Source organism: Cebidichthys violaceus, unplaced genomic scaffold (genome assembly GCF_023349555.1).
Source record: "Cebidichthys violaceus isolate CVI_PGR_0920_01 unplaced genomic scaffold, fCebVio1.0.p SCAF_6, whole genome shotgun sequence".
Classification (NCBI taxonomy): domain Eukaryota; kingdom Metazoa; phylum Chordata; class Actinopteri; order Perciformes; family Stichaeidae; genus Cebidichthys; species Cebidichthys violaceus.
Window position 1 is genome coordinate 15135070 of NW_027176816.1, and position 15685 is coordinate 15150754.

The 15685-nt window shown below is 41.4% G+C and overlaps 1 protein-coding gene across 2 annotated transcripts in view; it reads left to right on the top strand.

The window, feature by feature from the left end:
- Positions 1–7355: 7355 nt before the first annotated feature.
- The window catches only part of prkcz (protein kinase C, zeta), a 111137-nt gene continuing 102807 nt past the window's right edge, over positions 7356–15685 (top strand). For both annotated transcript variants that reach the window (XM_068732946.1, XM_068732947.1), the window contains exons 1-4: positions 7356–7627; positions 14091–14212; positions 14864–14953; positions 15284–15334. In XM_068732946.1, coding sequence (XP_068589047.1) covers positions 7551–7627; positions 14091–14212; positions 14864–14953; positions 15284–15334 — 340 coding nt within the window. In that variant the 5' untranslated portion in view covers positions 7356–7550. The remainder of the gene's footprint in view (positions 7628–14090; positions 14213–14863; positions 14954–15283; positions 15335–15685) is intronic.

The following is a 15685-nucleotide window of genomic DNA, read 5'->3' on the forward strand; positions in this document are numbered from 1 at the left end:
GCCAACTTGTTGTCCCAGTGTCACAAACATGACGTGACAGTTTTCTGCCACATGTGGTTTTGAGTGCAAATATTCCTTTAACCCTACATTGATGTTTTATAACATGTAGCCTGCATATATTCACAGGTGGTATGGACAATTACAATTATCAGGTATCAATGCACTACACTACAAACTAATAATGTCCAGAATAATTATTCAAGCCCAAATTCATAACACATCTCACAGGATACATTGCTTTATTATACTGAGCTCGGACACTGATTTCAAAAAACAAACGACAGACTTCTTACAAAGAGGGTACAACAGACAGTGACGGCCTCCAAACGCTTTCCCAGCCTTACACGGTCAGAGTGAACACCACCATGACTGACACCATGGATAACAGGATCACTGGCGCTGTTCAGTACTCACCTCTGGCCATAGAAATGTCCTCTGCCATCAAAAAACATTGGCATGTCAGAGCGTGTCACAGCCACAGACCCTGCCCTTAAAGGACACCTGGACAACCACTTTCAAAAGACCTCAAACCTCAGAGTCCTGTGGAATCAGGCAATTACCAACTGTGAAACTTCACTTGCAAGACCTTCCATCACCATGACTAAAAGAGCCCCGTGGCCAACCACTTCAATCTAATGAACCACACTGGAGCCTCTCGGTTGTATTGGAATAGAAAATGTCCAACTCCTCCAGAGGGGAGAGATACTTATTTATCTTGAAACATGAACTATTCTGAATCTATGCTCTAGACCAGACAATCCCAATCTTTCATAGTCTTTTCTTCAAGATGTATATCTGCAGCACACCTTTGAGATGTTGGCCTTCAGACTGCAGACAGCACAGAGGCTGCTGAATGGCTGCGGCCACTGCTGGTTGGTTCCTGCTCCGCTGCTTCTCAGCTGGACAGCTCGGGCTGCTTGAACAGCTTTTTTCTGCTGACTTGACTTACTCTTTTTTTATAGTTCAGTGATTGAAGCCCGGCAGACCATAAAGGTCACACGGACCCCTGACCCCTGATCCCTGGCTAGGAATATAATGACACCATGTTTCCTCCTCTACATTAAGGACTAGGTTTGTTGAGGCTGGCATCATTAACCTGGACCATCTCACGAGAACATCTATGGAAACACTTGATGGCATCACTTATGCTACATCCACACTACTCCGTTTCTATTTGAAAACGCATATGTTTTGCTGCGTTTACACTGAGCGTCCACACTGCGCCAGCGTTTTCGAGCACCGAAAACGGAGGACTTTAGAAACGCTCCCGAAGACAGATACGTTAACACAGACAACTGATTACAGGCGTTGCTGACCTTGTTGTCTTTACTAGCAGCTGTTGTCCAGTTAAAGTCTGCATGTCTGCGGAGGAAACAGCTGTTATTGAAGCTATCAGTGAGCAGCATGAGAGAGAGAGATCAGTGATCAGTGATCAGAGAGAGAGAGACCCCCAGCACTGTAACTAACATTAGGTCTGAAAAATAAAACTTTCCACGAACTGTATCTGTTTGAGTTTAAAGAGGAAGATTTGAGAGAAGATCTTAAGTATCAAACATGTACTTAAGATCATTAAAGACTACTTTATTACTCTGGTAAAATACGACAATCTACTTCCTGTTTACATCGGCGCATGCCCAGTGTACGTGAAGAGTCACGATATTCATTTTCAGGCATGTAGTGTGGACGGAGATCATTTCGAAAACGATGGCTGAAACGCCGTGTGGACGGAGATCGTTTTCGTTTGAAAACTCCGTTTCCATGTGAAAGCAAAAGGCACACGCTCAACCCAGTTAGTCAGGGATTGCGCAATCTGAGGTGCGGTGAGGCTCGTCACTACCTCACCTCACGTGTCTCCTCTCTGTTTGAACAGGATATGCGCTAATTCAGCGATTTTGATTATACAAATGCTTGAAATGATTGGAATCATACAGAAATTAGATTTATAGCACAGATCAGTAGAGCAATATTAATATTTATTTTATTTTAGCATTATTTGTTTTTTACTTTTCATGATGCCTCCCCTGACCGCACATCCCTGCATAATTTACAATTTGCATTCCTACAGTCCGTTGACTGAAAGTGTTTATCGTTGCCATGGCAACAAGTGCAAACTGACGTTAGCCTAAATTAGCTTAGTTTAAGTAAAATGAGTAGCCATACTGTGACAATTTACTAAAGCAATTACAACTACCAACAATCATACCCTTAAGGACCTTAATGCATTGTCACATATTGTCAAATAACGAAACATAAAGGCTAAAAACTGGCAACTGGCACGGCACCTCTCCCAAACAGTGGCATCTACCAAGGAAAGTTGTGGCAGCTACCACAACTTGTCGCGGCAGCTGAGCTTGCAACAGGAAGTGCTTGTGCTAGCTGCAGCTGCGACAATTTGAGCCAGCTCCTACTGCGACGGGGAGGGACATTAGTGATGCAGAGAGGTGACAAAAATAGCTTTGAACAAAGTTAATGTAATAACTTGTGTTTGATGATATTTGTCTTTGTTATTTTCAAAGACATATCTAAGACATAGCTTGATCTTTGATAGCGTAATGTGGGTTTCTTAACCCTAAATGTATGTTATAATAACAGAAATGTGCTTGAATATATTTTTTACATTTATATAACTGCATGTACAATATGTTTATACGAATAAACAATAATCAAATGCAGAGACAGTTGTTGAACAATATGTTAGGGAGTAGCTACACTAACAGTCTTACAGTTACAACTGGCCCTTTGAGGGCAACCATGTGGCCCAGGGTGAAAATGAGTTTGACATCCCTGGCCTATAGCCTTCTTCAAGCAGCTACAGAAATTAAATAACCTGCCACCTTGACAGCAGAACAATCACAAGGCAGGCAAAAGTAAGATGCAGGCAGCCCTACCTTGGTCTGCAGGTTGTTGATGTCCCTCTCTGTACAGTGAGTTGCATCCAGAAATCAGTGCGGTACTGTACTCACCTGTCTCCGCGGCCTTCTGTGAGTAAGCCTACATTTAGAGTTGAATGAGTCTCTGCAATCACATCAGGGATCATTGTCAACGACGGCAAGAAAGGCCCCACACGCCTCACTGAAAGCAGACATCCCGAAGCATTTCAGAATTAGCATATCGACACCCAGCATGCACCTGTCGGTCACGCTTCATCGTGTGTTGGTCACTTAGCATGCTAGCATGAGTAATGAAGATGCGACCCGGTACAATAATGCTAATGAGGTGAACCTTAATTTAAAATATTTCAATAATATAAATGCATTAATGTGCTTCTACTTTTCCAACAATACATAGTGCTTTATATTTGACTCAATTGGCATTAAGACAGAATATGAATTATACACACAGCCATAAAGAGACAATATAAAAAGACATGCAAAAGGGATTTTAAAATAATATAATAAGTAAATATGATATGAACTATCATTGTTTGTTGTAGCATTAAGAGTTATCTTAACTGGAAGTGAGGAGGATAGCCTAAACCATTAAAACATCCACAAAGCAAAAGTACAAAGACATGGGATCAGTGTCCATATTTTTTTGGCCATAAAATGTACCCCATTATGTCTGGTGTAGGACCCCAGATTCTTTGCCCCTTTCCTCCAAAACAAATGTTAAAAGAACTGATATGAACTCTCCTCCAACACTCTCTCACCCTCTCCACCCTGAGTCATTGACTCCTTTTCCATTGCGACGCCCTCTGTAGACATTTGTCACTGTTATCTTGTTTGTAAACCCTCTACGTAATGCTCTCCTTGTCTCTAGCTTTCTAATTGATTCCACAGGAGTGAATTCCAGCGGGTAGGAGAGTTGTTGTCTGTTCTCAAAGTTGTAGCTCTGCTGGTGGCTGAAGTCTCTGTTGTACTGGAGAGCATTTATGCTTTTGTTCCTTGACAGTTTATGTGTGGACTTCACAATAGTTGTGCAGAACAAAATAAGCATTATTAAGAAAAGGAAAGTCCTCCGTTTTGTGTCCGTCTTCCTCCTCAAAGCCACCAACCGTGACTTGAGACGTCCGCTCCGTATGGCTGATAACACCACGAGACACGCCGCTCGTTAATTGCTCCAATAACATCTGCTTCCTCTGCATGTCGGCAGTAGTAGAATTATGAAATGCTGTCGATCGGTGATCAAGGCTGTTGTTGTTTGTTTTCTTCCGGAAAAGGGTCACGTGATAAGGGTGTGACGAATCAGGGGAGTACTAGTTGTGACTGTGAAGACCCAATCAAATAGCAAACGTGGGTGTCCACGGTATCGTTTCCAAACTTATGCACTTCCGCCTGTCTACACAAGGAGGTAACCCTGTTTTGAAACGTATCCGTCCTTGGAAGCGTTTTTCAACTTTAAAAACTTTAACTTTTAAAGCTCTAAAACTCCGGATTAGTGTGGACGCTAAGTGTAAACGTAGCAAAAGATATGGGTTTTAAAATGGAAACGTAGTAGTGTGGACATGGCTTAATACTTAGATGAGGGTACCAATTGTAGATTTGCTAAAAATTTCCCTGTCAGGCAAACTCTTCCTAAATTCCCATCTCTCTCGCGACTCCAATAGGCTCCTAATCCTGTTTCCAGAGGCCTTTATTTATGCTCAACTGTCAGCCTTATTTTGATGAGCACTATCTCCAGAAAACACCGTAAGAGCTACGGAACAGATAAAACATATATGAGCTCTTACGAGTATCAACATTCATAAAATTACATTTAAATATACATGTGAGCATTAATCAAACATTTGCTCAACAGCATATGTAAAACCGAAATCTAGCATTATAGCTTAAAATTACAGCTTAGTCATTTAGCTATATCTGTTAAGATAACATTAGCATCCAGTTGAAACAGTAATACATCAAACACACAATAAACACAATTAAAGCTGCTAACAGCAGCAATGAACGGGCCCTCGCATCCTCCAGCACGTCAGGGGTGCTGGCAGGACTCCGGCCTGCGCAGCCGAGAATGTCCGTGACCGTTGGACAGTGCGCTCGCGAGTCCAACGTTCTTTTCCCGCGTGGACTGCCTGACACTGGAAATTATGCCTAGCAAATAGTGAACCCTTCCTATATTTGCTGTATTTCCTCTCGCCAGAAGGTGGCGCTGTGAGTATTAGTGAAAATTAGCATGTAGACATATATAAGCCACGCCTCTAAGAAATGTATTGGTCCATATCTTGTAGATGCAAAGAGATATCAAAAAGCTTTCAAAAAAAGTTGATGATGTAGATCCAGTAATGATCCGCAGCAAATTTGGTAGCAATCTGACTCAGCGTTTAGGAGGAGTTTGCAAAGATGTGTTTTTCACAAAATTCAAAATGTCGGAAGATCCAAGTAGGCAGAGTTTAGGGGTCTGAGAGGCTTTTTGTAGAGCTAGTAAATCGGACATGTAGGGGGCGCTAGAGAGCAATTTTGTTACACACAAATATGCAACCTACATCAGATTGCTATATTCACCAGACCTGACAAGTGTGCAAAATTTGGTGAGTTTTAGAGTATGGCAAGTTCCCCAAATATGCGCCGGATGTACTATGTTTTCGAATTTCAATAGGGCCTTCACGGCCCGATGTTGTCGGTTGCTCGGGCCCTTATAATATCCCCTTTTCTTCTCTTATGTTGGTGTCGTAAAGTTCTGCAAACAGACATGGCAACCCACTGTTGCTCCATGTTGCATCTGGATAAAACTTTAATGACACTGAATGCGCTCGACCCGTGTGGGACGTGTCCATATACATGAACGTCCGTTACATTCAAGCCTTCAGCAAACAAGTTCACACAACACTGATTAAGCCCATCGCTGCCAAGGAAAGCTCTTTATACTTCACAGTATTCTGGAGTTCTGGTGTCTGGAATCTTATCAGATCACCACTGAGGAACAAGTGAAACCATGATGGTATACAGGTTCTGCATTGTCTTGTTGAAGGCTTTTATTATTTTTGTTAATTTTGCTTTACATCATTCATATTTACAAATCAATTTGTATAAATAATACATGACTCACATTACCTATGGGCTCTGTAGTTATATATCTCTATAGAAGCATGGGTTGGTACACAGAGAGTAGGACAAAGACGGGTCAGTACTCATTTTGGCCCTGGTAGCCGGTGTGGTGCCACCATGCTAACTCTTCCCTCATCCGGTCTCAGAATGGTAAACAGACCTGCAACCCCATGTTTTTGGCTGAATTGACTTTTGATTCAATGTAAGATCCATATAAATCCTCTAACAAATGTCTCCTTCACAATCTGCAGTGTCACTGAAGCTGGTTGTATTCTATGGAACAGAATGCAGGATGCCATATCCTCAGGGTTAGCTCTATTGTCAGAGGAATTACTTTCTGTCTCCATACAAACCTAACATCCACTTGAGACTTTTTTTCCTTTCCTACATCTTTTTTTCCGTGCAAGAGGTGGGTGAACCAGCTGTCCATGTTTATTAAAGATTTCTTAACTGCATGTAAAAAAAATAATGTTTGCTCTTTTGCTAATTCTATATAACTCACAATTTATTTTAGCAAATAAAATAAAGATGGGTAATGAGGATACTTTGAAGATGGTTAAGATGATAATCATTCCAAACCAATTATCCACACTTACTGCAATAAACTGCAGCCGTTTACCGTCACCAAGGAAATAGAATGTCTGAGTGGTAAATCACTCTCAACGTTTTCTGAAGTTGGTTATAATCAACCAGCAGGTGGCGCTTAAGAACAGCAGTATTGTAGTGGAACCCTCAACCACTCCATAAAATACTGTATGTTCATTTCTTTGACTTGTCCTTTGTGGGTCTTCTTGAGAGAAAATACGGCACAGGAGACAACATTTCTCCAAGGCTTTTATTAAGACATAAAAAATATAACATTGTGTTAAAAAACATTTAAAAAGTATTGTTGACATTATCGGTGAATTATGTCAGGGAATGAAAAGAGACGCCCTCTAAGGACGTTACAATAAAAGAGCGTAAATATACTATGAAGAAGTTGATCAGACAGACCACCTGTATGAGGAGAAGAGAGGGAAATACCATCATGCAACCTTCAATAAGTCCGCTATAAAGTCACTTTGAACTGTCTACTAATCTAACATGACTGCGAGGGACGTTTTTCTTGACACGTCCCGTCAGAAACAGAGGGACAGGTGAATTTGGATTCCGGTAACCATAGTGAGCCATAAAACATGTGTCAAGTCAACCAGACTTTGTTCTCACGCGACCAGGGCTTGCGAGGTTTCACTTTCAAAATAAAAGCGCTTGTCTTAACACGTATCCCAATTCAGCATAACTTTGTTAGTATGTGTCTTATTTTGAAATATTCACCCAAAAACGGTGGTGTCTAACAGGCGGTATTGACTACTCCTCCGCCGGAGAAACCGCTATCGTTGACTTAACGAAAGAAACTTCGCAGTAGCTCGACAAGTTTGCTTTCGAGTGTATCGGACAGAACGTTACTCCTGTCCGTGTTATGTAACGGTCCGCTTTTATCTGCCGACGTGACCATGTGATACAGCTAGTTTGGGCCTGTCCAGTTACGTTGGGCTAGTTATCGTTAACGTTACACCAAACTGTGCAATGCATATGCTGGCGTCAAATGGATCCATAATGGACTTGGACTCGGAGTTGGTGAAAATTAAAGCACACTACTGCGGGTGAGTACGTTATTTGACAATTAGGAAACAGTAACGTTAGCCGGCGTTAACGAGGACAAGGGAAACACCTGTGGAATACTTGCTGGTGTGTGGGGTCCTGAGATCAAGCTAGGTCAGTCAGACATGGTTACCTGACCAATGTCAAACTCACCTGGGCACAGTCACAATAATAAGAATTAAAGTAATACCACTAGTTTAACAATACAAAAAAAAAAGAAAGATATGATACAAGCATTGGTGGCAATGTATTGTGGTAAAGTCTCTCGGTGTGTTCTTTTAAGTGTTGTAGTAACGAGGATGCTGGTCTGGGCCCCAATGATTTAACGTTATATCATCAAAGAGTAACTGTACGCTTTGACAAGTGTTTGAAGCCATAAACGAAATAATATGACAGTACTTTGATGAAATGCATCAATGCTGGTGTTATATTAACAATATCTAACAAAGGTGTATATATGTATGTGTGTGTGTGTGTGTATATATATATATATATATATATATATATATATATATATATATATATATATATATATATATATATATATATATATATATATAAACCTTGCAATGCAAAGTTTGAGATTGAGAGTGGACCGGTGAGGACTAATCTAATCTAATAACAGCATGTTAACGCCCTCTAGTCACCTTCTTGGTGAACGTTAGTTGCCAGATGTGGCAATAGTGTGTTGCTGAGACAGAGAAAGATCTAGAACAAAGTTAGTAGATTTGATATTTAAAGAACTGTGACCAAGATATGGAGTAAGTGGCTGTAAATATTGAATTATCAGTGTTCTCTGGTGGACAAGTAATGGAGACACTGTTTCCTAATGATGCATTCCTGTACTGCCATTACTTGTTAAAAATGAGACACGGATACATCTGTGATGCGCTGATATGGGGCTCATGGGACCACACCTTTAGTCATTTACTTAATAAATTAATTATACATTAATAAAATGAAATATACATATGATCTATTACTCCCTGATGATCAACTCATTTACCAATCTCTTCAGAACTGGTTAGTTGACATTGCCATGCCACTAAGTGCATGCATGGATGATGTTGTGGAATACCTTCTGGATCCATGCTGGACTAACAGAGTCCACAGTGTACTGAGCCTTGTTACACACTGCCATCTAATGATTCAGAGATCCGAAAAGGTTCAACAATGAAAAGCCCCCTTGTTCATTTGTTCAGTAATCAAGTTGGCATGCTTAAAAGGACCTCACAACTCCAAATAACTTTGTGGGGACTTGTGCCCCGCTCTTTTACACTTAGTTTTTTTTTTTTACACTTTTACATTTTTGAATTGGCAGAAAGAAGTTTCAAAGCACAGAGCAGCCTCTGGTTCTGAAAAGGGAAGCCAAAGCTGAAGTGTCTTAAAACTGCATTCTCTCTGATGGCCATCAGGGCGACTCCACTGGTTGTATAGAAGTCTATGAGAAAATGACTCTACTTCTCTCTTGATTTATTACCTCAGTAAACATTGTAAACATGAGTTTATGGTCTCAATCTCTAGTTTCAAATCTTCTTCAATACAGCATGATGTTCATTTAGTAAGTTATGATCCATTTAGAGTCAAATGGACTATAAAGCAGAGTATGCTTTGTGATTGACAGGTCTCTACCACGGCGTTGTCCGGTCTGGGAGCTATCCTTGGTTTCGTCTTAGATCTTTAACCCTTTCACAGTGTGCTTTTAGTTCGTGAAAGTTATTTGTAACATTTTGGTCGCCTAAAAATGTCTTATTCAGCTTTCTGTTGTACTTAGCTCCAACCTCTAGTCACTTCTGGTTCCAAAAGAACAAGATAGCAACAGCCAAAATCCAGATCTCAAGGCTTCTAAACAATAGAGCGGGCACCACATATACTAAGGCTGAGTCCTTACTGTAGTGGCCCGGGTTCTAACCCGTGGCCCTTGGCTGCATGTTGTGCCCCCTCTGTCTACCTCTTTCCTGTCTTCAACTGTACCATGTAATGGGCGACGTCATGGTGACCGATACGGCGATTCGATCCCTGGGTTCTCCAGTCCATGTCAAAGTACCCTTGAGCAAGGCACTCAACCCCAATTTGCTCCTGATGTGCAGGTGGCATGGTAGCCTCTGTCATTAGAGTATGAATGGGTGTGAATGATGACATGTAGTGTTACAGAGCTTTGAGTGGTCAGAAGAAAGGCGCTACACAAGTACAGTCCATTTATTCAGATTGATGAACACTAGGCAGTAAGAGGCTAATGGTCATGTGACCGACACGTGTCATTCACTGTTGTTGGAGCTGAACCTAGGATGTCTTTAGGGTACACATCTCTTTATTGTTGACATGTTGCTGCTTCTCAGGTTGCAGTTTACTGAACTTACTCAGAACTCTGAATTGGGTCAGAAGTGCTTTTCAGCTCTCGGCTGAGTAATACCCGGGCTGAGGGGTAATGTGGTCCCACTAAACTCTAATCTAGTCAGTTTTGAAATAATCTTGAATGATGTGGTATGTTGAATATGCATTCAAGTCTGTTGTACCTGTTTGTCACAGGTTGCTGTGCAGACAGTGCAGGTCAAGGTCTCCTGGTCACTATGTGAAAAGTTCTGCTGTCAATATTTTCAAGTGTTTTGTGATTAGGAAGAAGGGTGGATACAGTAGCAATACAAAAACCAGTACTTTCCTATCAATATCTGCTGAAGAGTTCTTTTATTTTTATGGTAACACAGGTTGGGAGCAGATAACCTAGCAAAAAGATAATTTCAGGTTCTTCACCAATTTCAACCTTAAAGATTGGTGTGCGCACACACACACACACACACAAACAAACACACACACACACACACACACACACACACACACACACACACACACACACACACACACACACACACACACACACACACACACACACACACACATATGTATTTTTTACATGTAGCAGATTGGTTCAAACTGATTTTCACATCTCTTCCATAAAGCCCATGTGTTTCATAGGGCAGAGTAAAACAGCTCAGTATGATAGACTCACTAATAGAGTGAAGAGAACAATGGAGAGAGATTCTAACAGCTGCTGACCAAACACTGGCCAAAGTAAAGATAAACGAGTAGTAAACAGGCTACGGAAGGATTGAGTGTTTCCACAACACAACGTTCTTAGAACATCTTTCTTCTCTGATTAGATTCTTGTTAGCTGCAGAAGGTTTCTCCTGACCACATTCTGCCATGATGACTCACACACAGACTCACAAGGTGAAACAGCCACATGTCGCGGGTGGTAACAAGAGATTGCCAAGAACCATTGGAAGTGAAGCTCACTATCACTCCTTACAGTGTGTTGTTGTCTGGAAGTCTTACTTGCGAGTATGAAACCTGGGGTCTAACTCTATAGTGTTGTATAGACATTTTAGATTTAGGTGCCTGTCTGTTGTCATCATTCTATGAAGTCCAGCACACTAAACACAGCTTACTATCCACGGCTGCATTCATTTCATGTCTTCGGCCACAAATTCTGTAGGTCAACTACCTCCATTCTGTTTAATGGAATTTCCCAAAATAGTGAAAACTGGAATGTGTTGTACTGTAGTATTTGGAAACCAGTAATACACAATGCATGTTACCATCATACCATACCGTCACACAGTGACCATTGTACAGTGGTTGAGCTACAGGTGATTAGAGGGATCAAAGATCAACATGGTGATTAGGTGGCTTTATGTTCTTGAACAGGGCCGATCCCTCAGTGTGCTGAGCACTCTGGAGTTTCAAGAGCAAACTGAGCAAGGGTCAGACATACTCTTGCCTCTAGTCACACTCCGAGATTTCTCCTCATGCATTGAGCTTCAATAGGTTTGGTTTTTAAAAAACAGAAATAATTCTTAATATGTCTACAAGGAGGACAGAGGGAACATGCAGTAGGAGACACTAGCACATCATATATGTTTTTAATTATATTATAACGTTCACTCCGGTTTAGTCAAGAAATTCTGGAAGATGGGTACCTGATAAAATGTCAAAGTAAATATATGATATCATTATGATATCACTGTGTGCATGATGTCATGCACACAGTGTGTGTGTGCATGACATCATTCCACATTGACTTGTGTGGGTTTTGACTATGTGGAGCAATGCCTGCTGGGAAGCAAGCTGTCTTTGCTCCACCTTTTCAGAGTCCAACTAACACTCACCATAAAGAGCCCCACACACACACACACACACACACACACACACACACACACACACACACACACACACACACACACTCCTGTCAGACACACTCGCCCAGTCTCCAGTCAAAACCCTGATTTTCAGCAGCTGCGTGAATAAATACTGCAGCTCCCACAATATCATATTCAGCCAGCAGCCGAGCAGTGAGGGTGGCTGTTGAAACTAAACATGCACACCCTTATTTAAAAAAGTCATCCACTGATTACACGGTCACAAGGTTATTCATGGCCATCTTCGCCTCCTTTTTTCTAAAATCAACCATCAGCTCCTTGGTTTTAGTGACGTTGAGCAGCAAGTTGTTCTCTGAGCTCCACTCTAAAGGTTGTTGATTCTCTTTATGAAGTTGTTGTTTGTAATCCGGCCGATGACGTCATCTGCAAACTTCACAACAGAGTTCTCTTCATGTTTGGGGTAGCAGTGGTGGGTGTACAGCGTGAAAGAGGGGGCTGAGCACACAGTCCTGGAGGACTCCGGTGTTCAACACTAGAGCGGATGAGGTGCTGGGGTCTGTTTGTGAGAGAATCTAATAACCAGTTACAGAGTGAGGTGCTCAAGTAGAGAGTGCTAAGTTTACCAATCAGTTACATGAGGGAGATTGTGTTAAAGGCTGAGCTGAGGGGGGACGGGGGGGCTTTGTAGCTGCCAGGAATATCCTCTGGGGGAGAAGTGGACCCGCTGGGGGAATTCAAGTTTATTTGATGAAAATCACCAGCTATGATAAAATTACCATCATTTCTTTTTATTATGTGTCTGCTGATGACCTCGTACAATTCCTGTAGTGCATTTTTGGAATTTGCATCGGGAGGAATGTAAACGGCAGCAACAAAAACACTTTGACTACGTTTGAGCACCAATCACCACTGATGTAAACACATGGCTCGCCTCCCCTCTTGTTCCCGGAGTCTTGCCTTCTGTCTGTGGCCTGCCAGGTGTAATAGCTTGATGCAGGGTGTTATGATGAAGCCAGGTTTCTGTAAAGATGTCTGAGTCTTATCTCATCCATCTTATTTCCCAGCAGCTGGACATCAGCTAGGAGCAACTGTCTAGTTTACAGCTTCAGTATTCAAAAGTCCCAGTGGAACACAGGTCAGAGTGTCTGGAGCTTCTACACTTCATAGGGGAAAAGGATATTTGGAAGACAAAGTCAGTTTTATTGTCAATTTCTCAGTGTACCGAACATACAGAGGAGTTGAAAAAACAAAGGAGAGATATTATGTATAAAATAGAAATTAAAGAGGGAAATATGACCTGTTTAACTCACACCAACACTTGCTCTAAGCAGCGTTTAAGATGTGATTCAAATTGAATCAAATCAAATATTTAAATAAGAATACAATCACATATTTCCTAATCATTTGAATTGTGTTTTTATGCAAATAATCACTATGGATGACAATAACATAGGAAATCAATATGTGGCAGTCAATGCTGATACTGTGACAGGCCGCCACAAACACATCGATGTATGATAAATCCTGAATTTAGCAGATCTTTTTCATGTGTCACACAAAATGGCAAGAACTTATGTCATTTCAGGCCACTTGAAAAATAGAGTTAAAGACATTTTGGGGTAATTGGGGTATCTTTTATAAACAGATGCTAGCTTTATGACTTAAATGTAAATGATAATGCAGTAAATTAGAGGCACAAACTGCACACACATAACACATAATGCCCCCCTGATAACAGCTTTCATTAGATTCTCCCTGCCTGGAAAACGTTTTACACCTTTCTGTAGAAACAGAAAACATTATACTGAATAATCTTAACCATGAAATGTGGATCTTGTGTTACTCATGAGTTTTCCACTGTCTTCATCTGTTCCAATGTCAAGAATAGACCTTCATGTTCGTTAAACATCTGAGTAGTACCTCTTATGGCTAGTAAACTGATCCTCGATTCCACAATCTGTAGAACCATTTTGGGTGACACCATTCAACACCGGCATGCTCTGTTCTGAATGCGCCAGTTAACATTGGTGAAAGCTGGTACACACCTGAGGCTGACCTGAGCCAACACATACAACAGACATGATCAGTGAGTCATTAAATCTACAAACCCAGCCAACATCATCTCTCTGTCAAACCCATTTGCACGTCCAAGGACTGTGAGTTTCTTGCCAGATGAGATAAGTGTGCTTTGAATTCAATAGTAGTGAGTGGTTTCCTCCTTTCTCTTGGGACCCCCCCTGTGGGATCTCTTGATCTCTGGTCCACTTCCACAAAGTGACTCTTGACATTTTCTGTGTGTGTGCATCAGGGACATGTTGATCGCAGACTTGGCAGCCACGGTAACCTTCGTGGAGTTGCGTGAGGAGGTGAGAACGATGTGCAGCGTTGCCAAGCAGCAGCCCATCACACTCAAGTGGATCGATGATGAAGGTGGGTGTGCCTCACGACAGGGTGTCTGCTAGAAATAATTGGTGCTGGTCCGTACTACATTGACTCTTAAGCTTCTGGGATTTATTTTTTATTTTTTAAATGTATCTTTAAGATGTTTTTTTAAACTACAATGTGTTATACAAGGAGCAAAGCCCTTTAAGTATTAACTTTGTGTGTAGGTAACGTGATTTAGGAGAAGTTAACAGACTATCACATTCTCTTCATTTCCTCTCATGAGTAGAAAAACAAATAAAATTAAATTTATATCAGATTCTATGTTATAAGTAGATTACAATGATCAGAACAATAGGAACATGCAGGCTCCCTTATGTGGCTCAAAGGTGTACTGCAAATGGAAATGATAAAATACTAGGCTATGTAGGAAATTCTGCTAAATTATTTGACCCTAATAAAAGACCTGTGGGTCCCGACCCAGTATTCGGGAATGACAGCTCCTCAACCTTTGACTGGCTTGCCAAGACACAAGGACTTTTCTTCCTAAATTAATGATATGATCAGATGCCTCTATGCACAGTTATGTACAGTATGTATTCAGACTGTGTGTGTGTGTGTGTGTGTGTGTGTGTGTGTGTGTGTGTGTGTGTGTGTGCGTGTGTGCGTGCGTGCGTGCGTGCGTGCGTGCGTGTGTAGGGGACCCTTGTACCATCTCGTCTCAGATGGAGCTGGAGGAGGCATTTCGTATTTACAATCGAACCAAGAGGTCTGGTCTACTGCTGCACGGTGAGTTAGCTCCTACTTTAACTACATTGTATAATCATTAATACAACTTAACTTTTCGCCACAATGGGCAACCTGAGAAGACTTAAAACACAACAATAAGGCACATAACTTGCTAAATTATTTACCATTTTTTCGTTTATTCATAATAATAATTATTATTTTATTCATAAAAATAATTAATACAATTATTACAAATTCAGGGTGTTCATCTGGATGGCATATGGTTGAGGGTTAGGGATTACATTTAGCTTATTGTTCTCACACCTCTGCTTGGAGACAGGAGCAGAAAACATCAGATTGAAATCTCCTTTCATTTTCTGTCTTCTGCAGTCTTCCCCAGTATCCCGGAGCGGCCCGGCTTGCCCTGCCCTGGAGAAGACAGTAAGTAAACCCTTTATCCTCCTCGGGGACCCCCAATGGCACTGTTAAACTAGGTCAAGCACCCCTGTACCTGCACCTGGCTGTGGTTTAAGTACAAAGTGGAGGCGGGAGAGGGCTCTCTAGAAGACTCATTTCTCTTAAATACCAGGCATGATTCAGAGTGAACAGCGGTCACAGAGTTACACTTAGATCATGCAATTTTGCAGCCAGAGGTGGATTCCAGCCAAGAGAAGTCGGTGAAATTAAGAGTTTATGATTTTCCAGCTGTTGAAACGGAGGGTGAGCACTGCAGCTCTGAAGATGGTCAGCAAATGGAGGCCCTCCTGCTTGTTCACATTTAGAGACATTCAG